This window comes from Salvelinus namaycush, chromosome 29 (genome assembly GCF_016432855.1).
Source record: "Salvelinus namaycush isolate Seneca chromosome 29, SaNama_1.0, whole genome shotgun sequence".
NCBI lineage: Eukaryota > Metazoa > Chordata > Actinopteri > Salmoniformes > Salmonidae > Salvelinus > Salvelinus namaycush.
Genome location: NC_052335.1, coordinates 10,594,497 through 10,611,966, shown reverse-complemented (window position 1 = coordinate 10,611,966; position 17,470 = coordinate 10,594,497). Strand labels below are relative to the sequence as shown.

At 43.5% G+C, this 17,470-nt stretch overlaps 2 protein-coding genes across 2 annotated transcripts in view; both read left to right on the top strand.

The window, feature by feature from the left end:
* Nucleotides 1-15,598, top strand: part of LOC120023949 (octapeptide-repeat protein T2-like) — a 54,858-nt gene extending 39,260 nt beyond the window's left edge. The window contains exon 2 of the mRNA XM_038968050.1: nt 15,464-15,598. Within this exon, the coding sequence (XP_038823978.1) occupies nt 15,464-15,598 (135 nt within the window). The remainder of the gene's footprint in view (nt 1-15,463) is intronic.
* A 619-nt stretch (nt 15,599-16,217) lies between these two features.
* Nucleotides 16,218-17,183, top strand: LOC120024212 (transmembrane protein 121). The gene has a single exon (XM_038968406.1). The coding sequence runs from the start codon at nt 16,218-16,220 to the stop codon at nt 17,181-17,183; it is 966 nt and encodes a 321-aa protein (XP_038824334.1).
* Nucleotides 17,184-17,470: the final 287 nt, after the last annotated feature.

The window sequence follows — 17,470 nt, the reverse complement described above, 5'->3', positions numbered from 1 at the left end:
AGAGTGTAGCTATATTTGCATTGTCTTTAAATAACATGTTCGGGGATGCAGTTCCCATAGTTACATATGAATTGTATGACACACATTCCCAAACTTTCACTTCATTTTTTCTTTCTCTCATTCCTCGCCGGAAACCGGTTGCTATGGAAGTCAACGTGTGGTGGTGTCTTGTCATCGTGTAAACAGGAATCTCTAAACCTGAGTGAAATATTGTTTTCCATTTCATTATCGTACAGAGCAGGTGTCGCCGTGGGGAGCGAGAGAGCGACAGTTGAGTGTCATTTTATCAAAACTCCTGTTTTGGAATTATTCGCAAGACAACATCCAAAATATTATTATGAAATCACAAAGGGGTTCGAAGACCTGTCTGACATATCCACACTGCCTCCTTTGTTGGTCTCTGCGGAAGTCTCTTGAAAAAAAAAGTAAATTCATTCTGTTCTCTTTTAGAAAGCTTCCTGGGACTGCTACATAGGCTGGTTCATTATACCTGTGCTTCAGATGATTCTCCCTGTGTGTCTGGCTGGCACTCAATCAGTTTTAGAGATTTCCTCGCTCGTTTTCTCTGTATTGGCGCCTCTCCCCTTTGATGGTAGTTCCCTCCTTTCTCTGTATCGTTCTCTCCCCCCCCCCCTCTTTTTCGCTCTCCCTCTCCCTCAGTATCTTCTTCTCCACTCCTTTATTTTCACTCCACCTCTACACCGTTGCGCCAGTGCATGAAAGTGACTGCTCTCTGCCCTTCACTACACGTTGGTCTTAAGCACGCCATAGGGGCGAAGGGAGACTGTGTGTTTGTGTATGTGGTGTGTGTTTACCTTGGATAGGAACTACAGCGAGTCATCTGGCCTGGGGGCAACAACAAAACTCACAACTTTTAAAAGGACATTTTTAAACAGATAATAATTACAGCATTTAAATCCATTACTGCTATATTTTATATTGTGCTAGGTCTCGGATTGTGTCCGTCTTTTGAGAGTCATTTTCGTCGATATCGTGAGGCAGTGATGATACCAAGAATGCCATGCAACATGAATACAATGCACTACTCCCGTAGTGCGGCAAGAGCAGAAATGTCAACTGTCTGAAAGAAAGAGCGAAAGAGAGGAGAGAGAGAAAGGGGGGAGGGAGAGGGGAAAAAGAGAGAGAGAGAGAAATGGGGAGGGAAAGAGAAAGAGAGAGAAATGGGGAGGGAAAGAGAAAGAGAGAGAAATGGGGAGGGAAAGAGAAAGGAGGGAGGGAAAGGGGAAAGAGAGAGGGGAGGGAAAGAGAGAAAGGGGGAGGGAAAGAGAGAGAACGGAGGAAGGGAGGGAAAGAGAAATAGAGAAAGGGGGGAGGGAAAGAGAAAGAGAGGGAGAGAGAGAGGAGGGAAAGTGAAAGTAAGAAGGGAGGGAAAGAGAAAGAGAGAATGGAGAGGGAGAGGGGAGAGAGAGAAATGGCAAGGTTAGGGTTATCCAAAGAGGAAGTTGGGGGGAAATATCGACACAAAGATTAAGTGGATCTCCCCTGCATAACCAGTGGATAAAAATCACTACTGGCCTGAGGTGATCAGAGCACCAAATCATCATTAGAGAACTGTGCCATGTTTTGCACAGGCAAAATCAATATGTTTCTAACTCTCACTGAGGGAGAATTCCACTTAAACAGTAGGCTGCTTTATTACATACAGCAGCTTGTTACCAGTTTAAGACACGAAGGATGGATGTGAATCATTACAAGACATTTCCAAGAACTGGAATAACTACAGTATATTTCGAACCACTATAAACACAGTATATTTATTGGCTGTTGCTGTGTGAAGCACCGATCCTTCATTTCTTCATCCCTGTTTTGCTGCTATGCTGAGGGGTGCAGGTTCCCCCCTATAAACACCCGGCAAAAAACGACCCAATGTTAGCTAACCAGTAAAACTAAAATATACCATGTGATACTTCAATAGAAAGGAACTTTCAAATCGTTTTTTTATTTTTTGGGGGCTATTTTGACTATTTATTTAACAAGGGGTCTGGTGGTAGCTCTGCCGACACTGGAATATGCATCTACCCTGGGTTACGTCGGTTAACATGTTGATGTAAAGCTTTTTCAAGTATCCTCCTCTTCTCTCCTTTCCAACCATACTGTAACAAATGGACCTAAGGAGATTGAAATTCCCCTCTCCTTTGAAGGACTTTATGAATACTCCCACACAGTGACAGTGTCACTCTCTGCACGCATGAGGACCTTGGCCCTTACAAGTACTATTTGTTCCTCCCCTGCATTAGTGACTTATACTGTCAGGAGGAATGTGATGTCAGAGGGCTGTGGATTTCCGTTTGATGATGACTCTTAATGCCGTGATTCACCGTGATTCTTTCCCCTAGCTTCGCGAGTAAAGAATGTGCCACGTGTGACGGTTTTCACACATTTCTAGCATTTTGATGAAAAATGCACGTCTGTCAAGTTGAAAAAGCACCCGGTTTTTACTGTTGAGATTGAGTTGGAGTGAGAGATTTCTGAGGGGCTTTAAACATAAATGTAACCTAGGGGAGTGTGAGAGAAGTCTTTTTTGCCCGTCCAACGCATGTCATGTTCGATATATTTGATTGGGGGATTACGTTTGATCCTATTTCAACAATCGTTAAAGAAAAGCTCTTGAATACGCTTCAGGAATCCTGATCACAGGAGAGTGCATTGAAACACTCAAGTTCTTTGAACATACAATATGACAGAGTGCTTTAGAGAGGGAACATCAACCTTAATCGTCCGTAATGGATGGTAAAATAAGCTTAGCCACAGCTACAAACACCACAAGCCTCTTTACTCAAAGGTTGTTCTACTCAGTATTCCGCCCCACTGCAACCTCACAAGCAATTATAGCCAAATTAAACCGCAGTACCACACTAATAATGTAAAGCAACCGAGAGAAGAATGGGGTTTTAAGGTGTGCCTAAATAGCTGAACACGGTGTTGTGTTCGCATGAAACACCCAAGCCTCGCATTAAACTGCATGAATATTGTTTTCAGAAAACGACAAAAAAAACACGCCTGAAATAATGATAACAAAAGAGAGCAGGCAATTTCCACACCTACTTCAAGCCAATAAATAAATATACAATTGGAATGATTATGCATTAGGAGCAAGGCTTAGGCCCATGAGAGCCCTGAGTCCTGCAGTTAACATATGTTAAGTAAATAGATTGCCACACATACAGTAATGCAATATGGGTAATCCCATTGTATTTGCTTTCTCTGATGGAATTTAACTGTGTTCCACTGAGCTTGCCTGAGCTTGTCTGGTGCAATGGAACCCATGGAATAGTCCCAAAAGTGCAAACCCCCGCCCGATAGTGCACTACAGACAGGCTCAATCAAACCCTCACATACTATTTGAACCCAGGTCTCTTACTCAGGCCTATTATGACTAGCCCCAGTAGGCGGTATAACAAACATACTAAGGTGGTTGGACTATGATGCTTTACTGCTGTAAAAAAAAAGCATGGGGTGCATGTGGTTACAGCATGTGATCGGGAAGTGATGGACGTGAATGTGAGAAAGACATGATCCAATGATAACCACCCTGTCAGCCTCCTCCTCTCCTTCAATGAGACATTAACAGGGTAGAGAGAGAGCTGTGTGCAAAGTTCCTCTGTGTTCCACTGGGAGGGTCTGAGGCAATCTGCCACCTATCAGAAAAACTGGCAGAGTATTCACTGCTCAGCCCAAACACAAAAGGACGTCAGAATCAGAAAGCACCTGCTGGGAAGGATAGCGATGGCAGAGAGCCAGGCCGACATATGGATCTCATTTTGGAGACTAATGAAGACAGCGAGACGTAAATACAGTTGAAGTCGGAAGTTTACATACACTTAGGTTGGAGTCATTAACACTAGTTTTTCAACCACTCCACTAATTTCTTGTTAACAAACTATAGTTTTGGCAAGTCGGTTAGGACATCTACTTTGTGCATGACACAAGTAATTTCTCCAACAATTGTTTACAGACAGATTATTTCACTTATAATTCACTGTATCACAATTCCAGTGGGTCAGAAGGTTACATACACTAAATTGACTGTGCATTAAACAGCTTGGAAAATTACAGAAAATGATGTCATGGCTTTAGAAGCTTCTGATAGGCTAATTTACATCATTTGAGTTAATTACCTGTAGATGTATTTCAAGGCCTACCTTAAAACTCAGTGCTTCTTTGCTTGAAAACATGGGAAAATCAAAATAAATCAGCCAAGACCTCCACAGCTCCACAAAAATTGTAGACCTCCACAGGTCTGGGTCATCCTTGGGAGCAATTTCCAAACACCTGAAGGTACCATGTTCATCTGTACCAACAATAGTACGCAAGTATAAACACCATGGGACCACACAGCTGTCATACCGCTCAGGAAGGAGACGCGTTCTGTCTCCTAGAGATTAATGTAGTTTGGTGCGAAAAGTGCAAATCAATCCCAGAACAACAGCAAAGGACCTTGTGAAGATGCTGGAGGAAACAGGTACAAAATTATCAACATCCACAGTAAAACGAGTCCTATGTCGACATAAGCTTAAAGGCCGCTCAGCAAGGAAGAAGCCACTGCTCCAAAACCGCCATAACAAAGCCAGACTACGGTTTGCAACTGCACATGGGGACAAAGATTGTACTTTTTGGAGAAATGTCCTCTGGTCTGATGAAACAAAAATAGAAATGTTTGGCCATAATGACCATCGTTATGTTTGGAGGGAAAAGGGGGAGGCTTGCAAGCCGAAGAACACCATCCCGACCGTGAAGCTCGGGGGTGACAGTATCATGTTGTGGGGGTGCTTTGCTGCAGGAGGGACTGGTGCACTTTACAAAATAGATGGCATCATGAGGATGGAAAATTACGTGGATATATTAAAGCAACATCTCAAGACATCAGTCAGGAAGTTAAAGCTTGGTCGCAAATGGGTCTTCCAAATTGACAATGACCCCAAGCATACTTCCAAAGTTGTGGCAAAATGGCTTAATGACAACAAAGTCAACGTATTGGAGAGTCCATCACAAAGCCCTGACCTCAATCCTATGGAAAATATGTGGGCTGAACTGAAAAAGCATGTGCGAGCAAGGCGGACTACAAACTTGACTCAGTTACACCAGTTCTGTCAGGAGGAATGGGCCAAAATTCACCCAACTTATTGTGAGAAACTTGTGGAAGGTACCCGAAACTTTTGACCCAAGTTAAACAATTTAAAGGCAATGCTACCAAATGCTAATTGAGTGTATGTAAACTTCTGACCCACTGGGAATGTGATGAAAGAAATAAAAGCTGAAATATACCACTCTTTACTATTATTCTGACATTTCACATTCTTAAAATAAAGTGGTGATCCTAACTGACCTAAGACAGGGAATTTTTAAAGGAAGGAATTGTGAAAAACTGAGTTTAAATGTATTTGGCTAAGGTGTATGTAAACTTCCGACTTCAACTGTATCTCACAAAACGGACTGCGCCTCAGCTCCTCAGTCACTGCAAATCCAAGCTGTCCCCCCACTGCAGTGTTTTTGACATTGAAATAAGTCAAGTAGTAAACCACAGAATTAAATCAAACACTGAGGCAAACACACTGTATATTCGACCTGAGGTATTTTGAGTGGGAGGAGGAAGCTGGTTTGCGGGTGTAGCCAAGCCGCATACTATGATAGTTATTTAATGCATAACAATACATCTTCCCAACAGCATAAACATCACGACTCCGATAAATGAGTACGCAGTTTTTGAAGACACCGAACCACAGGTAAAGAGGCAGATGCTCAAAGCTTTGATATGACGGATGGAGTTTCTACGGTGCTGGTGCGACAAACGCACGTCTATCTCAAGGCAACAGTTCACCAAACAAACTTTACAAAAGAAAACATTTACTTCTGTGGAAACTACTCCTAGTAGTTTTCAAAGACTTGAATGCCCTTGGGCACAAAGCTAACATGCTGTATACGCCAAACAATCAAGTGTAATGAAAAGTGCAAACGGAGAACACACTAACCCAACAATAAAGGAAAAACCTGAAATGAAAATGTAAAAATACCTCAAATAAGCTGCCTGTAAATCCTTTTCTAAACCCTTGAAGTTCTGGGTTTGATAAACCTAGATAGCTAACTATTAAAGCTCTGCCACCTTTCTGTCGTCTTCTTCTCCCCTCATCACCTGTTACACATGTCCTGTCTTCCCTTCTCCAGGCAGTGGTGTTTTAGAGCAGTTGGCAAATAAACTAAATTGGTGCTTTACTACCCCTGTCTGTCCCGACCTCTGTCATTGGTGTGATACATAGCTGGGCCTGAGGAATTGTCTAGATAGGACCCTGGATGTCTAGATAGACAACAAGATAACAAGGTAGTGGCTGCCATGTACATTGAGTGTTCAAAACATTAGGAACAACTGATCTTGCAATGACAGACTGACCAGGTGAATCCAGGTGAAACCTATGATCACTTATTGAGGTCACTTGTTAATAAATCCACTTCAATTAGTGTAGATGAAGGAGAGGAGACAGGTTATCGAAGGATGTTTAAGCCATAAGAGAACTGAGACATGGATTGTGTATGTGTACCATTCAGAGGGTGACTGGCTAAGACAACAGATTTAGGTGACTTTGAACAGGGTATAGTACTAGGTGCCAGGCGTGCCGGTTTGAATGTGTCAAGAACTGCAACGCTGCTGGATTTTTCACGCTCAACAGTGGAAAGCATTGGCGTCAACATGGGCCAGCATCGCTGTGGAAGGCTTTCGACACATTGTTAAGTCCATGCCCAATGAATCGAGGCTGTTTTTAGGGCAAAAGGGGGAGGTGCAACTCTCGATATTAGAAATGTTTTCCTCAGTGTAAATAGAATGGGTAAAATAGATATTGTGTTCCATAGTATTGTTGTTGCATGAAGAACAAAGCATTCTGAGAGATGATGTGATAAGCATAGAGATACAGTGCCCTCAGAAAGTATTCATACCCGTTGACTTATTCCACATTTTGTTGTGTTACAGCCTGAATTCAAGATGGATTGCATTGTTGTTTCTCACCCATCAACACATAATTCCCCATTTTCTTGCACATTAATTGAAAATGAAATATAGAGTTTACACCACGAAGTCAATACTTTGTAGAAGGGCCTCCCGAGTGCTGCAGTGGTCTAATTCACTGCATCGCAGTGCTAGCTGTGCCACTAGAGATCCTGGTTTGAGTCCAGGCTCTGTCTTAGCTGGCCGCGACCGGGAGACCAATGGGGCGGTGCATAATTGGCCGAGCGTCGTCCGTGTTAGGGGAGGGTTTGGCCGGCAGGGATGTTCCTGTCCAATCGCGCACTAGCGACTCCTGTGGCTGGCCAGTCACAATTCTCGCAGACACGGTCGCCAGGTGTACGTTTCCTCCAACACATTGGTGAAGCTGGGTTCCAGGTTAAGCGGGCGTTGTGTCAAGAAGCAGTGCGGCTTGGCTGGGTTGTGTTTCGGAGGATGCACGGCCTTCGACCTTCTCCTCTCCCGAGTCCGTACGGGAGTTGCAGCGATGGGACAGGACTGTAACTACCAATTGGATACCATGAAATTGGGGAGAAAAAAGGGGTAAAAAAAATGTATTCAAATAAATAAATCTAAATATTGCAAAAATGTTTAACTTTGTGAAAGAAACTTTGGCAGTGATTACAGCTATGTCTTTCTCAGTCATTTGGAAATCAGACTGAACCAGGTTCTCCTCTAGGATTTTGCCTTTGCTTTCCCATCCTGAAAAGCTCCTGAGTCCTTAACGATTACAAGCATACCCATCACATGATGCAGCCACCACTATGCTTGAAAATATGGAGAGTGGTACCTAGTAATATGTTGTATTGGATTTGCCCACAAACATAACATAATATTCAGGACAAAAAGTTTATTGCTTTTCCACATTTTTTGCAGTATTTCTTTAATATCTTGTTGCAAACAGTGTGCATGTTTTGGAATATGTTTATTCTGTACAGGCTTCCTTCTTTTCACTCTGTCAATTATGTTAGTATTGTGGAGTAACTACAATGTTGTTGATCCATCCTCAGCGTTCTCCTATCACAGCCATTGAACTCCGGCAACTGAGTTAGAAAGGATGCCTGTATCTTTATAGTAACTGGGTGTATTGATATACCATCCAACATGTAATTAATAACTTCAGCATGCTCAAAGGGATATTTTTTTTTACCCATCTACCAAAGGGTGCCCTTCTTTGAAAGGCATAAGGAAAACCTCCCTTGTCTTTGTGGTTGAATCTGTTTGAAATTCACTGCTCGACTGAGGGACCTTACATATGTGTGTGGGATACAGAGATGAGGTAGTCGTTTAAAAATAATGTTAAACACTATTATTGCACACAGAGTGAGTCCATGCAACTTTTTATGTGACTTGTTAAGCAAATGTTTACTGTTGAACTTATTTAGGCTTGCCATGACAAAGGGGTTGAATACTTGACTCAAGATATTTAAGCTTTTCATTTTTAATACATTTGTAAAAATTTCAAAAAACATTATTCCACTTTGACATTATAGGATAGTGTGTGTAAATCAGTGACAACATGTTTTCATTTGATCCATTTTAAATTCTGGCTGTAACACAACAACATGTGGAAAAAGTCAAGGGGTGTGAATCCTTTCTGAAGGCACTGTAAATGATTGCATATCAATTCCTCAGGTGACAGTTGTTAATTCATCACACATTTTAAATAATACACCCAATATGGCTGCCAATCCACATAATGGATCATTTTCCTGGAATGTCTATTCTACTTATTCTAGCTCTACGCTAAACCCCAAGATGGATCTACAGTGGATGAGCTACACATTACGGATGTGCTAAAAGAATTGATATGCAAAGCGCTGCCACACACGCCTCACTCCACGTTTCTGCAGACTAAGGCGATTTAGCAGCCAATGTGACAGAGTAGATTAACAGTCATCCATTACTGCCAAAATGTATCACAATTTTCGGTTCTCGCTTCACTACGTAGCACTGAAACATTGATGACATCTCACGGTTCTCCCCATTTCATTCCTGAAGAGGTCCAAACCGTCCAATTAAAACGGGCTCATGTTATCACGAGCATATAGACGCTAATCCGTTCATTAGGAAAACAAATCTCTAACAAAGTTTATAATTAATGTCAGTTAAATGATTATGTGATATATATATGTGCGCACTGTTCCTTATAGCATGAGAATGACACAGGCTTCAGCTAATCAGTCAATTAATCAACATTTTATGAATTTAATCTCTCACTTTGGCCCTGTTCTACATAATAGGTTTTAAACATTCAGACACTCGATAGGATTACAAACGAGGTGCACAGTGCCCTTACAAGGATTCCTCTATCCACTGTGTTGTCCAAAACCTACCACACTCCTTTCATTCTCTTACCATGTGTATCTATCGATTTCTTCCAAACAAAAATAACTAACAAGAAAGAGGGCTCGACCGACACAAGGCAAAGTTACTTTCATAAACCACAAACTTGTTAGAAATGAAAGATGAGGGAACTTGGTCTTTGCAATATCAGTCTATTCGATAGGAAAATCATAGGGGTTCGACAAATGAATAGTCCTGTCAGAGCCAACTGTCCGAAGATGTAAATGAAAACCTTAGCCCTACCTGAACATCTGGTTGAGTCTTTGGGTCTTCGGTCCAATTAAAAACCATTACAAAAACTAAGATATAAAGTCAATTATCTAACAGAAATCCAATCGGTCTAATGGAAATGGATAGCTCTGTCTATTTTCCACTAAAGCAGTCTGGAATATGAGAGAAAAGTGGCCTAAAATCACTATTTTTAGCAGACAATGCTAGGCTCTCCTTTGCCCCCAAAAAATCTGACTTTGATACCAATTCTTGATATACAGTCTGAAATAAAGCACTGCAAAATAGAGGACATTTTCCTTACAAGCCAGAATGTTTAATTAAATTACATTTGAACTACCTCTACCGGTTGGTCCTTCAGCTGCTCAAAGTTTTTAGAGTGCCAGTTGGCTCAGGTGCAAAACCATGTAAACGCCTGTTAGTATGCATGCATCGCGTGCATGTACTTCGGTCATGAGCAAACATTTTGATTGCCACACACACACAAAGTCAGGTTAATAATACTTTCCTGAGGATATTTTGTCTACAATTTCGACCAGCTGAAGAACCAACACCACGGACAATCGGCAGAGTATGTTCAAATACCTGTATTCAACATTCGTGACAGAGAAGGGACATTTAGTTGGGGGTTTTTCTATGTGAATGTGCTTGGCGTTGCCTAGACAATTGAGGCATCGTGACAAGGCTCTCTTCAAACAATTGGTCGTTACTAGTAACCACAGCCTATTTATACAATTTCTCTTCTTAAAATATGGATTTTAACCTAACCCTTACCACTGCTAACCGTATGCCTAACCCTAACCTTAAATTAAGACCAAAAAGCACATTTTTGTTTTCATACATTTTTACTATATAGCCAATTTTGACATTGTGGCTGTGGTAACTACTGACCACCCAAACATTGGGCTTGCAGCCCAATTCAAGATGGACACACCTATAGCTTCAGCCTTGAAGGCCTACTATTCAACAGGCAATTATCATCACAATACAGTGTGTAAACATATTCTTGGCCAGGTACATACAGTAACAAAATGGTTTTCATAGTTTCATAATTCCATTTCTTTTAGGGGCAATGTCTCATTTAAAATGTTCACTTTGTCCTTTCATGCCAATGCATGTTACACAGTCAGCTTCAGGAGGCACACATTTGTCTGACTGAATGTGTCTCTAATGATTTGTAGATCAATGTTGGTTAATACTGCTTGTTGAACATCCCTCCAGCATTAACACATTCGGATTTTCAAAAGCACATAGCAGCGTGGCCTTGTGTTTCTCCTAAACAGAAGTGAAACTACAGTACTGTCTGTATCACCAGATGGTCTTTGCTCGAAGCTTACTCTCACAAGTGGCAATCTACGTTTGTGTCCAACGCAGCTCTGAGTCTCAACAGATAGCGCTGAGATATTCTGTCTTGCAGTGTCAAACAAAGAGGGTATGTTCTTGGAAGAGTAATGTAGGATATGTACAGTATATGCACTTCTATTCATTTTCTTGACCAAATAATTTCAATGTTGAACAACTTTGTTAAAGAGTAGTTCAGGTATATGTTGAATGCTGCATTGTACATGAAATTGAAATGCTACATACAATACATGACTAAAAGTATATGGACACATGCTCGTCGAGCACCTCATATCATTAATATGGAGTTGGTCCCCCCTTTGCTGTTATAACAGCTTCCACTCTTCTGGGAAGGCTTTCCACTAGATATTAGAACATTGCCGCAGGGACTTAATTCCATTCAGGCACAAGAACATTACTGAGGTTCTGGGACTGATGTTGGGCGATTAGGCCTGGCTCGCAGTCAGCGTTCTAATTCATCCCAAGGGTGTTCGATGGGGTTGAGGTCAGGGCTCTGTGCAAGCCAGTCAAGTTCTTCCACACTGAACTCAACAAACCATTTCTCTATGAACCTCGCCTTGTGCACAGGGGCATTGTCATGCTGAAACAGGAAAGGGCAGAATCGTCTAGAATGTTATTGTATACTGTAGCGTTAAGATTTCCCTTCACTGGAATTAAGGGGCCTAGCCCAAACCATGAAAAACTGCCCAAGACCATTATTCCTCCTCCACCAAACTTTGCAGTTGACACTATGCGTTCGGGCAGGTAGCGTTCTCCTGGCATCCACCAAACCCAGATTCATCCGTCGGACTTCAAGATGGTGAAGCGTGATTCATCACTCCAGAGAACGTGTTTCCACTGCTCCAGAGTCCAATGGCCAGCATGCTTTACACCCCTCCAGCCGACGCTTGGCATTGCGCATGATGATCTTAAGCTTGTGTGCAGCTGCTCGGCCATGAAAACCCATTTCACGAAGCTCCCAAACGAACAGTTATTGTGCTGATGTTGCTTCCAGGGGCAGTTTGGAACTCGGTAGTGAGTGTTGCAACTGAGGACAGATGATTTTTACGCGCTACGTGTTTCAGCATTCGGTGGTCCCATTCTGTAAGATTGTGTGGCCTACCACTTCGCGGCTGAGCCGGTGTTGCTCCTAGACGTTTCCACTTCACAATAACAGCACTTACAGTTAACCGGGGCAGCTCTAGCAGGGCAGAAATTTGACGAACTGACTTGTTGGAAAGGTGGCATCTTATGATGGTGCCACTTTGAAAGTCACTGAGCTCTTCAGTAAGGCATTCTACTGCCAATGCCTTTCTATGGGGATTGCATGGCTGTGTGCTCGATTTTGTATACCTGTCACGGCTGTCGGACGTAACAGTGTGACAACTGACGCTCCAATTAAAATTGAAGAAGACATTTCTCGATTAACCCGTTCTGTTTCTTCTCCCTTCTAACATTTATACGCTGGTGTGTTATTTATGGATAAAGCGAGCAAGATCGAGTGGCTGGCGTATGCTGGTAATGTTTAGCGCCCAGCATAATTCATTTTTTTTTTACAAAGTGCAGTAAATGTCGGAGCAGACGGTTGACGAGTGCACCTGTGACCTCACCTGTCATAGCGCTCAACGTGCACGTCAATATGATACTAAGCAGGTCGAACCACACGCACCTTCAAACATCATTCAACAGAATCAGAGGGAAAGCTTGATACATTATTGATATATTAAGTAACACTCTGCAGGATGGCTGAACGTTCTACTGTTATTGACTGGCATTGAGACTTCTGTTTTTATTGAGAAAATACATTTTCTCCTGTCTGTGGAGGCATATTGGACATAGACATATCCTGTCTATTTAACTTGTGAAAGTGTGTATTGAGAAGTCTATTCTATGATATTGTGTACCCACTTCTGATCACTTGGGATTAATGCAGATCCTGTGAATGATCTAGGAGTAAATGGGGCAAAGGTCCAAACAGTTATGAAGTTATTGTAGTACGAGCTATCATCTTTTATCACAATATGATAGGGGAGACTGAGGGCAATTGTGACAGTTTTTGTATTTTACTCTTTTGCTCAGAGACCACTTGAACTACTAGTCTAGTAACTTTTTTTAATATATAAAGAAACTTACATCTGTCTCCTAATCATTCATACCATTTATATGTCTATACATAAGACGGTCAGCTCACAGTATTGATTTGAATCAGAAAAGTCCGGAAGTCTGCTACATTTGCCCCGGTGCCAGGGGTAGCTGCAGTAGCTGGGGTCAAATGTAGCAACTAAAAAATATGAATTGTCTATTATCATAGACATATGTCATGATTTTGTAAGAAATATGAGTATGTCTTTGTACAAAACCAATAATTATAGTAACACTCATTATTTTGCATGGTCATTCAGTTCACCTCTCAAAACATCTGAATTCTCTGATGGTGCCCAGGTTATATGTGTTACAACTTCTCTGTCAGTCTACAGGACCACACGGTTATTTAAAGTTATTATTTGTATAATTCATGTACAGTGCCTTCAGAAACTATTCAGACCCCTTGACTTTATCCACATATGTTAGCCTTATTTAAAATGTTATCGTTTTTTCCCCCTCAATCTACACACAGTATCCCATAATGACAAAGCAAAAAACTGTTTTTAGAATTTATTGCAAATGTTTTAATAAATAGCTAACTGAAATATTACATTTACATAAGTATTCAGACCCTTTACTCAGTACTTTGTTGAAGCACCTTTGGCAGCAATTACAGCATTGAGTCTTCTTGGGTATGACACGACAAGCTTGGCACACCTGTATTTGGGGAGTTCTCCCATTCTTCTCTGCAGATCATCTCAAGCTCTGTCAGGTTAGATGGGGAGCGTCGCGGCACAGCTATTTTCAGGTCTCTCCAGAGAGGTTCGATCGGGCTCTGGCTGGGCCACTCAGGGACATTCAGAGACTTGTCCCGAAGCCACTCCTGCGTTGACTTGGCTGTGTGCTTAGGGTTGTTGTCCTGTTGAAAGGTGTACGTTCACCCTAGTCTGAGATCCTGAGCACTCTGGAGCAGATTTTCATCAAGGATCTCTCTGTACTTTGCTCCATTCATCTTTGCATCTATCCTGACTAGTTTCACGGTCCCTGCCGCTCAAAAACATCCCCACAGCATGATGCTTCCACCACCATGCTTTACCATAGGGATGGTGCCAGGTTTCCTCCAGACGTGACGCTTGGCATTCAGGCCAAAGAGTTCAATCTTGGATTCATCAGACCAGAGAATCTTGTTACTCATGGTCTGAGAGTCTTTAGGTGCCTTTTGCCAAACTCCAAGAGGGCTGTCATGTGCCTTTCACTGGAATGTTCTCCCATCTCCACAGAGGAACTCTAGAGTTCTGTCGGAGTGACCATCGGGTTCTTGGTCACCTCCCTGACCAAGGCCCTTCTCCCCCGATTGTTTGGACGGGCGGCCTGCTCTAAGAGTCTTGGTAGTTCTTGGGGACCTTCAATACTGTAGATATTTTTCTGTACCCTTCCCCAGATGTGTGCCTCAACACAATCCTGTCTCGGAGCTCTACGGACAATTCCTTTGACCTCATGGCTTGGTTTTTGCTCTGACATGCACTGTCAACTGTTGGACCTTATATAGACAGGTGTGTGCCTTTCCAAATCATGTCCAATCAATTGAATTTACCACAGGTGTCTCATGGCAAAGGGTCTGAATACTTACATAAATAAGGTCTTTCTTTTATCAATTTTAGAATAAGGCTGTAACGTAACAAAATGTGGAAAAAGTCAAGGGGTCTCAATACTTTCCGAAGGCACTGTATAATTCATACAATCCTAAAGGTCAAATGACTTGTTATCATCATCATTTGGCTGCTTGGCTCAGGGTCATTTTACAATTGCCCCCAACCCAACAGCCATGACAAAACCTCATATGCCTAGCAAGAGACAACAATATTGACACATGTCATTCATGTCAATGTTTGGCCAACATATAGTGATGAAAATTATGCTAGTTTGAATTATTGTACATTAATGCTCAGGGCAGTATAAGAAAAATAGAGCTGGTGGGAAAACTTCTTTCACCCCTAAAAAAACAACCATTTGCAAATAGTGAAATATTTGGCTGTAACATTTCAAGACGAGAGAGAACCTAAATGGGTATGTACTGTGTGAGTTTTATCACTCTAGCTTGTGTTACACTTGCCCCCTGTTACAATTTCCCCCTGTCTCCCCTACCTGCCATTCTAAGTTATTTTAACATGGACCAAGTCTTCAGGCACTCCCTATTACACAGTGATATAGCGATGACAGATGGTCTAAAATGGTCCTGAGTGGTGCAGCATCTTCCTCCCACCCTACACTGTAACAAGCAAGACCACATCTTAACCATACTGACACACTTCCTGGCTTCTAGCTTGTTGACAGCCTGTTGTCTTTGGCAATGAGCGCTGCATTATATAGCCCAGTTGCACTGACAGTTCTCTTTTTCTCCCTTTCCCCATCCCCCTCTCTACCTTTCACTCTCTCTCCCCCAGGCAGTGGCGAGGCCAGCACGTGGCGGAGGGGCGAGAGGATGTTGTGTCTCTGGCCCAGTGTGAGAGCCTCCCTCCGGGGAAGCTGGCGTTGGACGCGGGGCCCAACGGGTCGCTGACCCCCCCTCCCTTGTCTCTGTGATTTATGGCTACTGGGGATCTGGCCACTGCAGAATCCTCTTTCGCTTCCACATTCACATACACTGCACCACTGGACAGAGCCACACACACTGCACCACCTTCGCCAGTGCTGCCCCACAGGGTGATTCCGCCACACACTGAATAACAGAATCTCTCTCAGCCTCCACACGCACTGAGAGACTGAGCTGCACAAACACACTGCTTTTCTCTACCCCATAGAATCTCACATTGCACTCTGTGTCCTATACATGCCCCTCACACACCCCTCTGTGTATCTTCCACTCCCCCTCAGTGTGTGGATTAGCATCCCAGTATCAGTCATGGACCGTCAGCCATATAGCACCTCACTGTGGCGCCTGCTTTACTAGCAGAAGGGGATCAATGGAACTGCGCTGAGTGATGAGATGATGTTCCTGTGTTCGCATGGCCTGAGAAATGACCTACCAGCCCTGCAAAGACTGACCCCTCCCACAACTTCACTGTTTTTACTCACTGGACTGACTCTCAATAGATTAACTGTATGACTCACTGGTGTTCCCACAGGAACCCATTATTTTTCTAAACTCGGCAACCGTGAACTGGAGGTGAGAGCCAGCAGGCGGTCGGGTCCGGTCCTCGCCATGGTGTTGCCACCTCCGGACAAACGCCACGTGTGCCTGACCACCATCGTCATCATGACCAGCATGGCCTTCATGGACGCCTATCTGGTGGAGCAGAACCAGGGGCCTAGGAAGATCGGTGTGTGCATCATCGTGCTGGTCGGGGACATCTGCTTCCTCATCGTGCTGCGCTACGTGGCCGTGTGGGTGGGCGCCGAGGTGCGCACGGCCCGCCGCGGCTACGCCATGATCCTCTGGTTCCTCTACATCTTTGTGCTGGAGATCAAGCTATACTTTGTCTTCCAGAACTGCAAGGCGGATAGGAAGTCTCTGGAGACTGTGGCCCGGAAAGCCTTGACTCTGTTACTGTCCGTGTGCGTCCCAGGGCTTTACTTGGTTCTAGTGGCTCTGGACAACATGGAGTACGTGAGGACCTTCAGGAAGAAGGAGGACATGCGGGGGAGGCTCTTCTGGGTGGCTCTAGATCTTCTGGATCTTCTGGACATCCAGGCCAACCTGTGGGAGCCTCAGCGGACAGGCCTGCCCATCTGGGCCGAGGGACTGATGTTTTTCTACTGCTACATCCTTCTCCTCATCCTGCCCTGCGTCTCGCTCAGTGAGATCTCCATGCAAGGGGAGCACGTGTCGCCCCAGAAGATGATGCTCTATCCCATCCTCAGCCTAGTCACCATCAACGTGGTCACCATCCTGATCCGTGGGGTCAACATGGTCCTGTTCCAGGACAGTAGAGTCTCGACCATCTTCGTGGGCAAGAACGTGGTGGCGATCGCTACGAAGGCGTCCACGTTCCTGGAGTACCGCCGTCAAGTGAAGGAGTTCCCTCAACCGCAGAACACCATGGCGTTGGAGCTGCAGCAGAACTCGGTGTGCCATGGACATGCGCCCCACACCTCGCACTCGCAGACCCTGCCCAACTCCACCAACCTGCCCCACGAACCCTCGCCAGCTCGCGACATAGACACATGACCGCCAGACACATGAGTCACTCCACCGTTGTGATCAGTGACTAACCAAAACCCTAAGTTCTGGTTGGACTTGTTCTATCTATCCAGCCGTGGAAAGATTGGTGTTAAGAGAGAAATGGGTTTCAAGACAGGATTGTATTGTTCTTCCTGTCATACAACTGTGAACAACTGTGGATATAACAACTAGAGGAATATTTATAGCCTAGACTGTCTGTTGGAGAAGGAGATTCACCTTCTTGATTCTGACAAGAAGGAACTGACATGGTTTTTATTGAATTGTGTATCGAA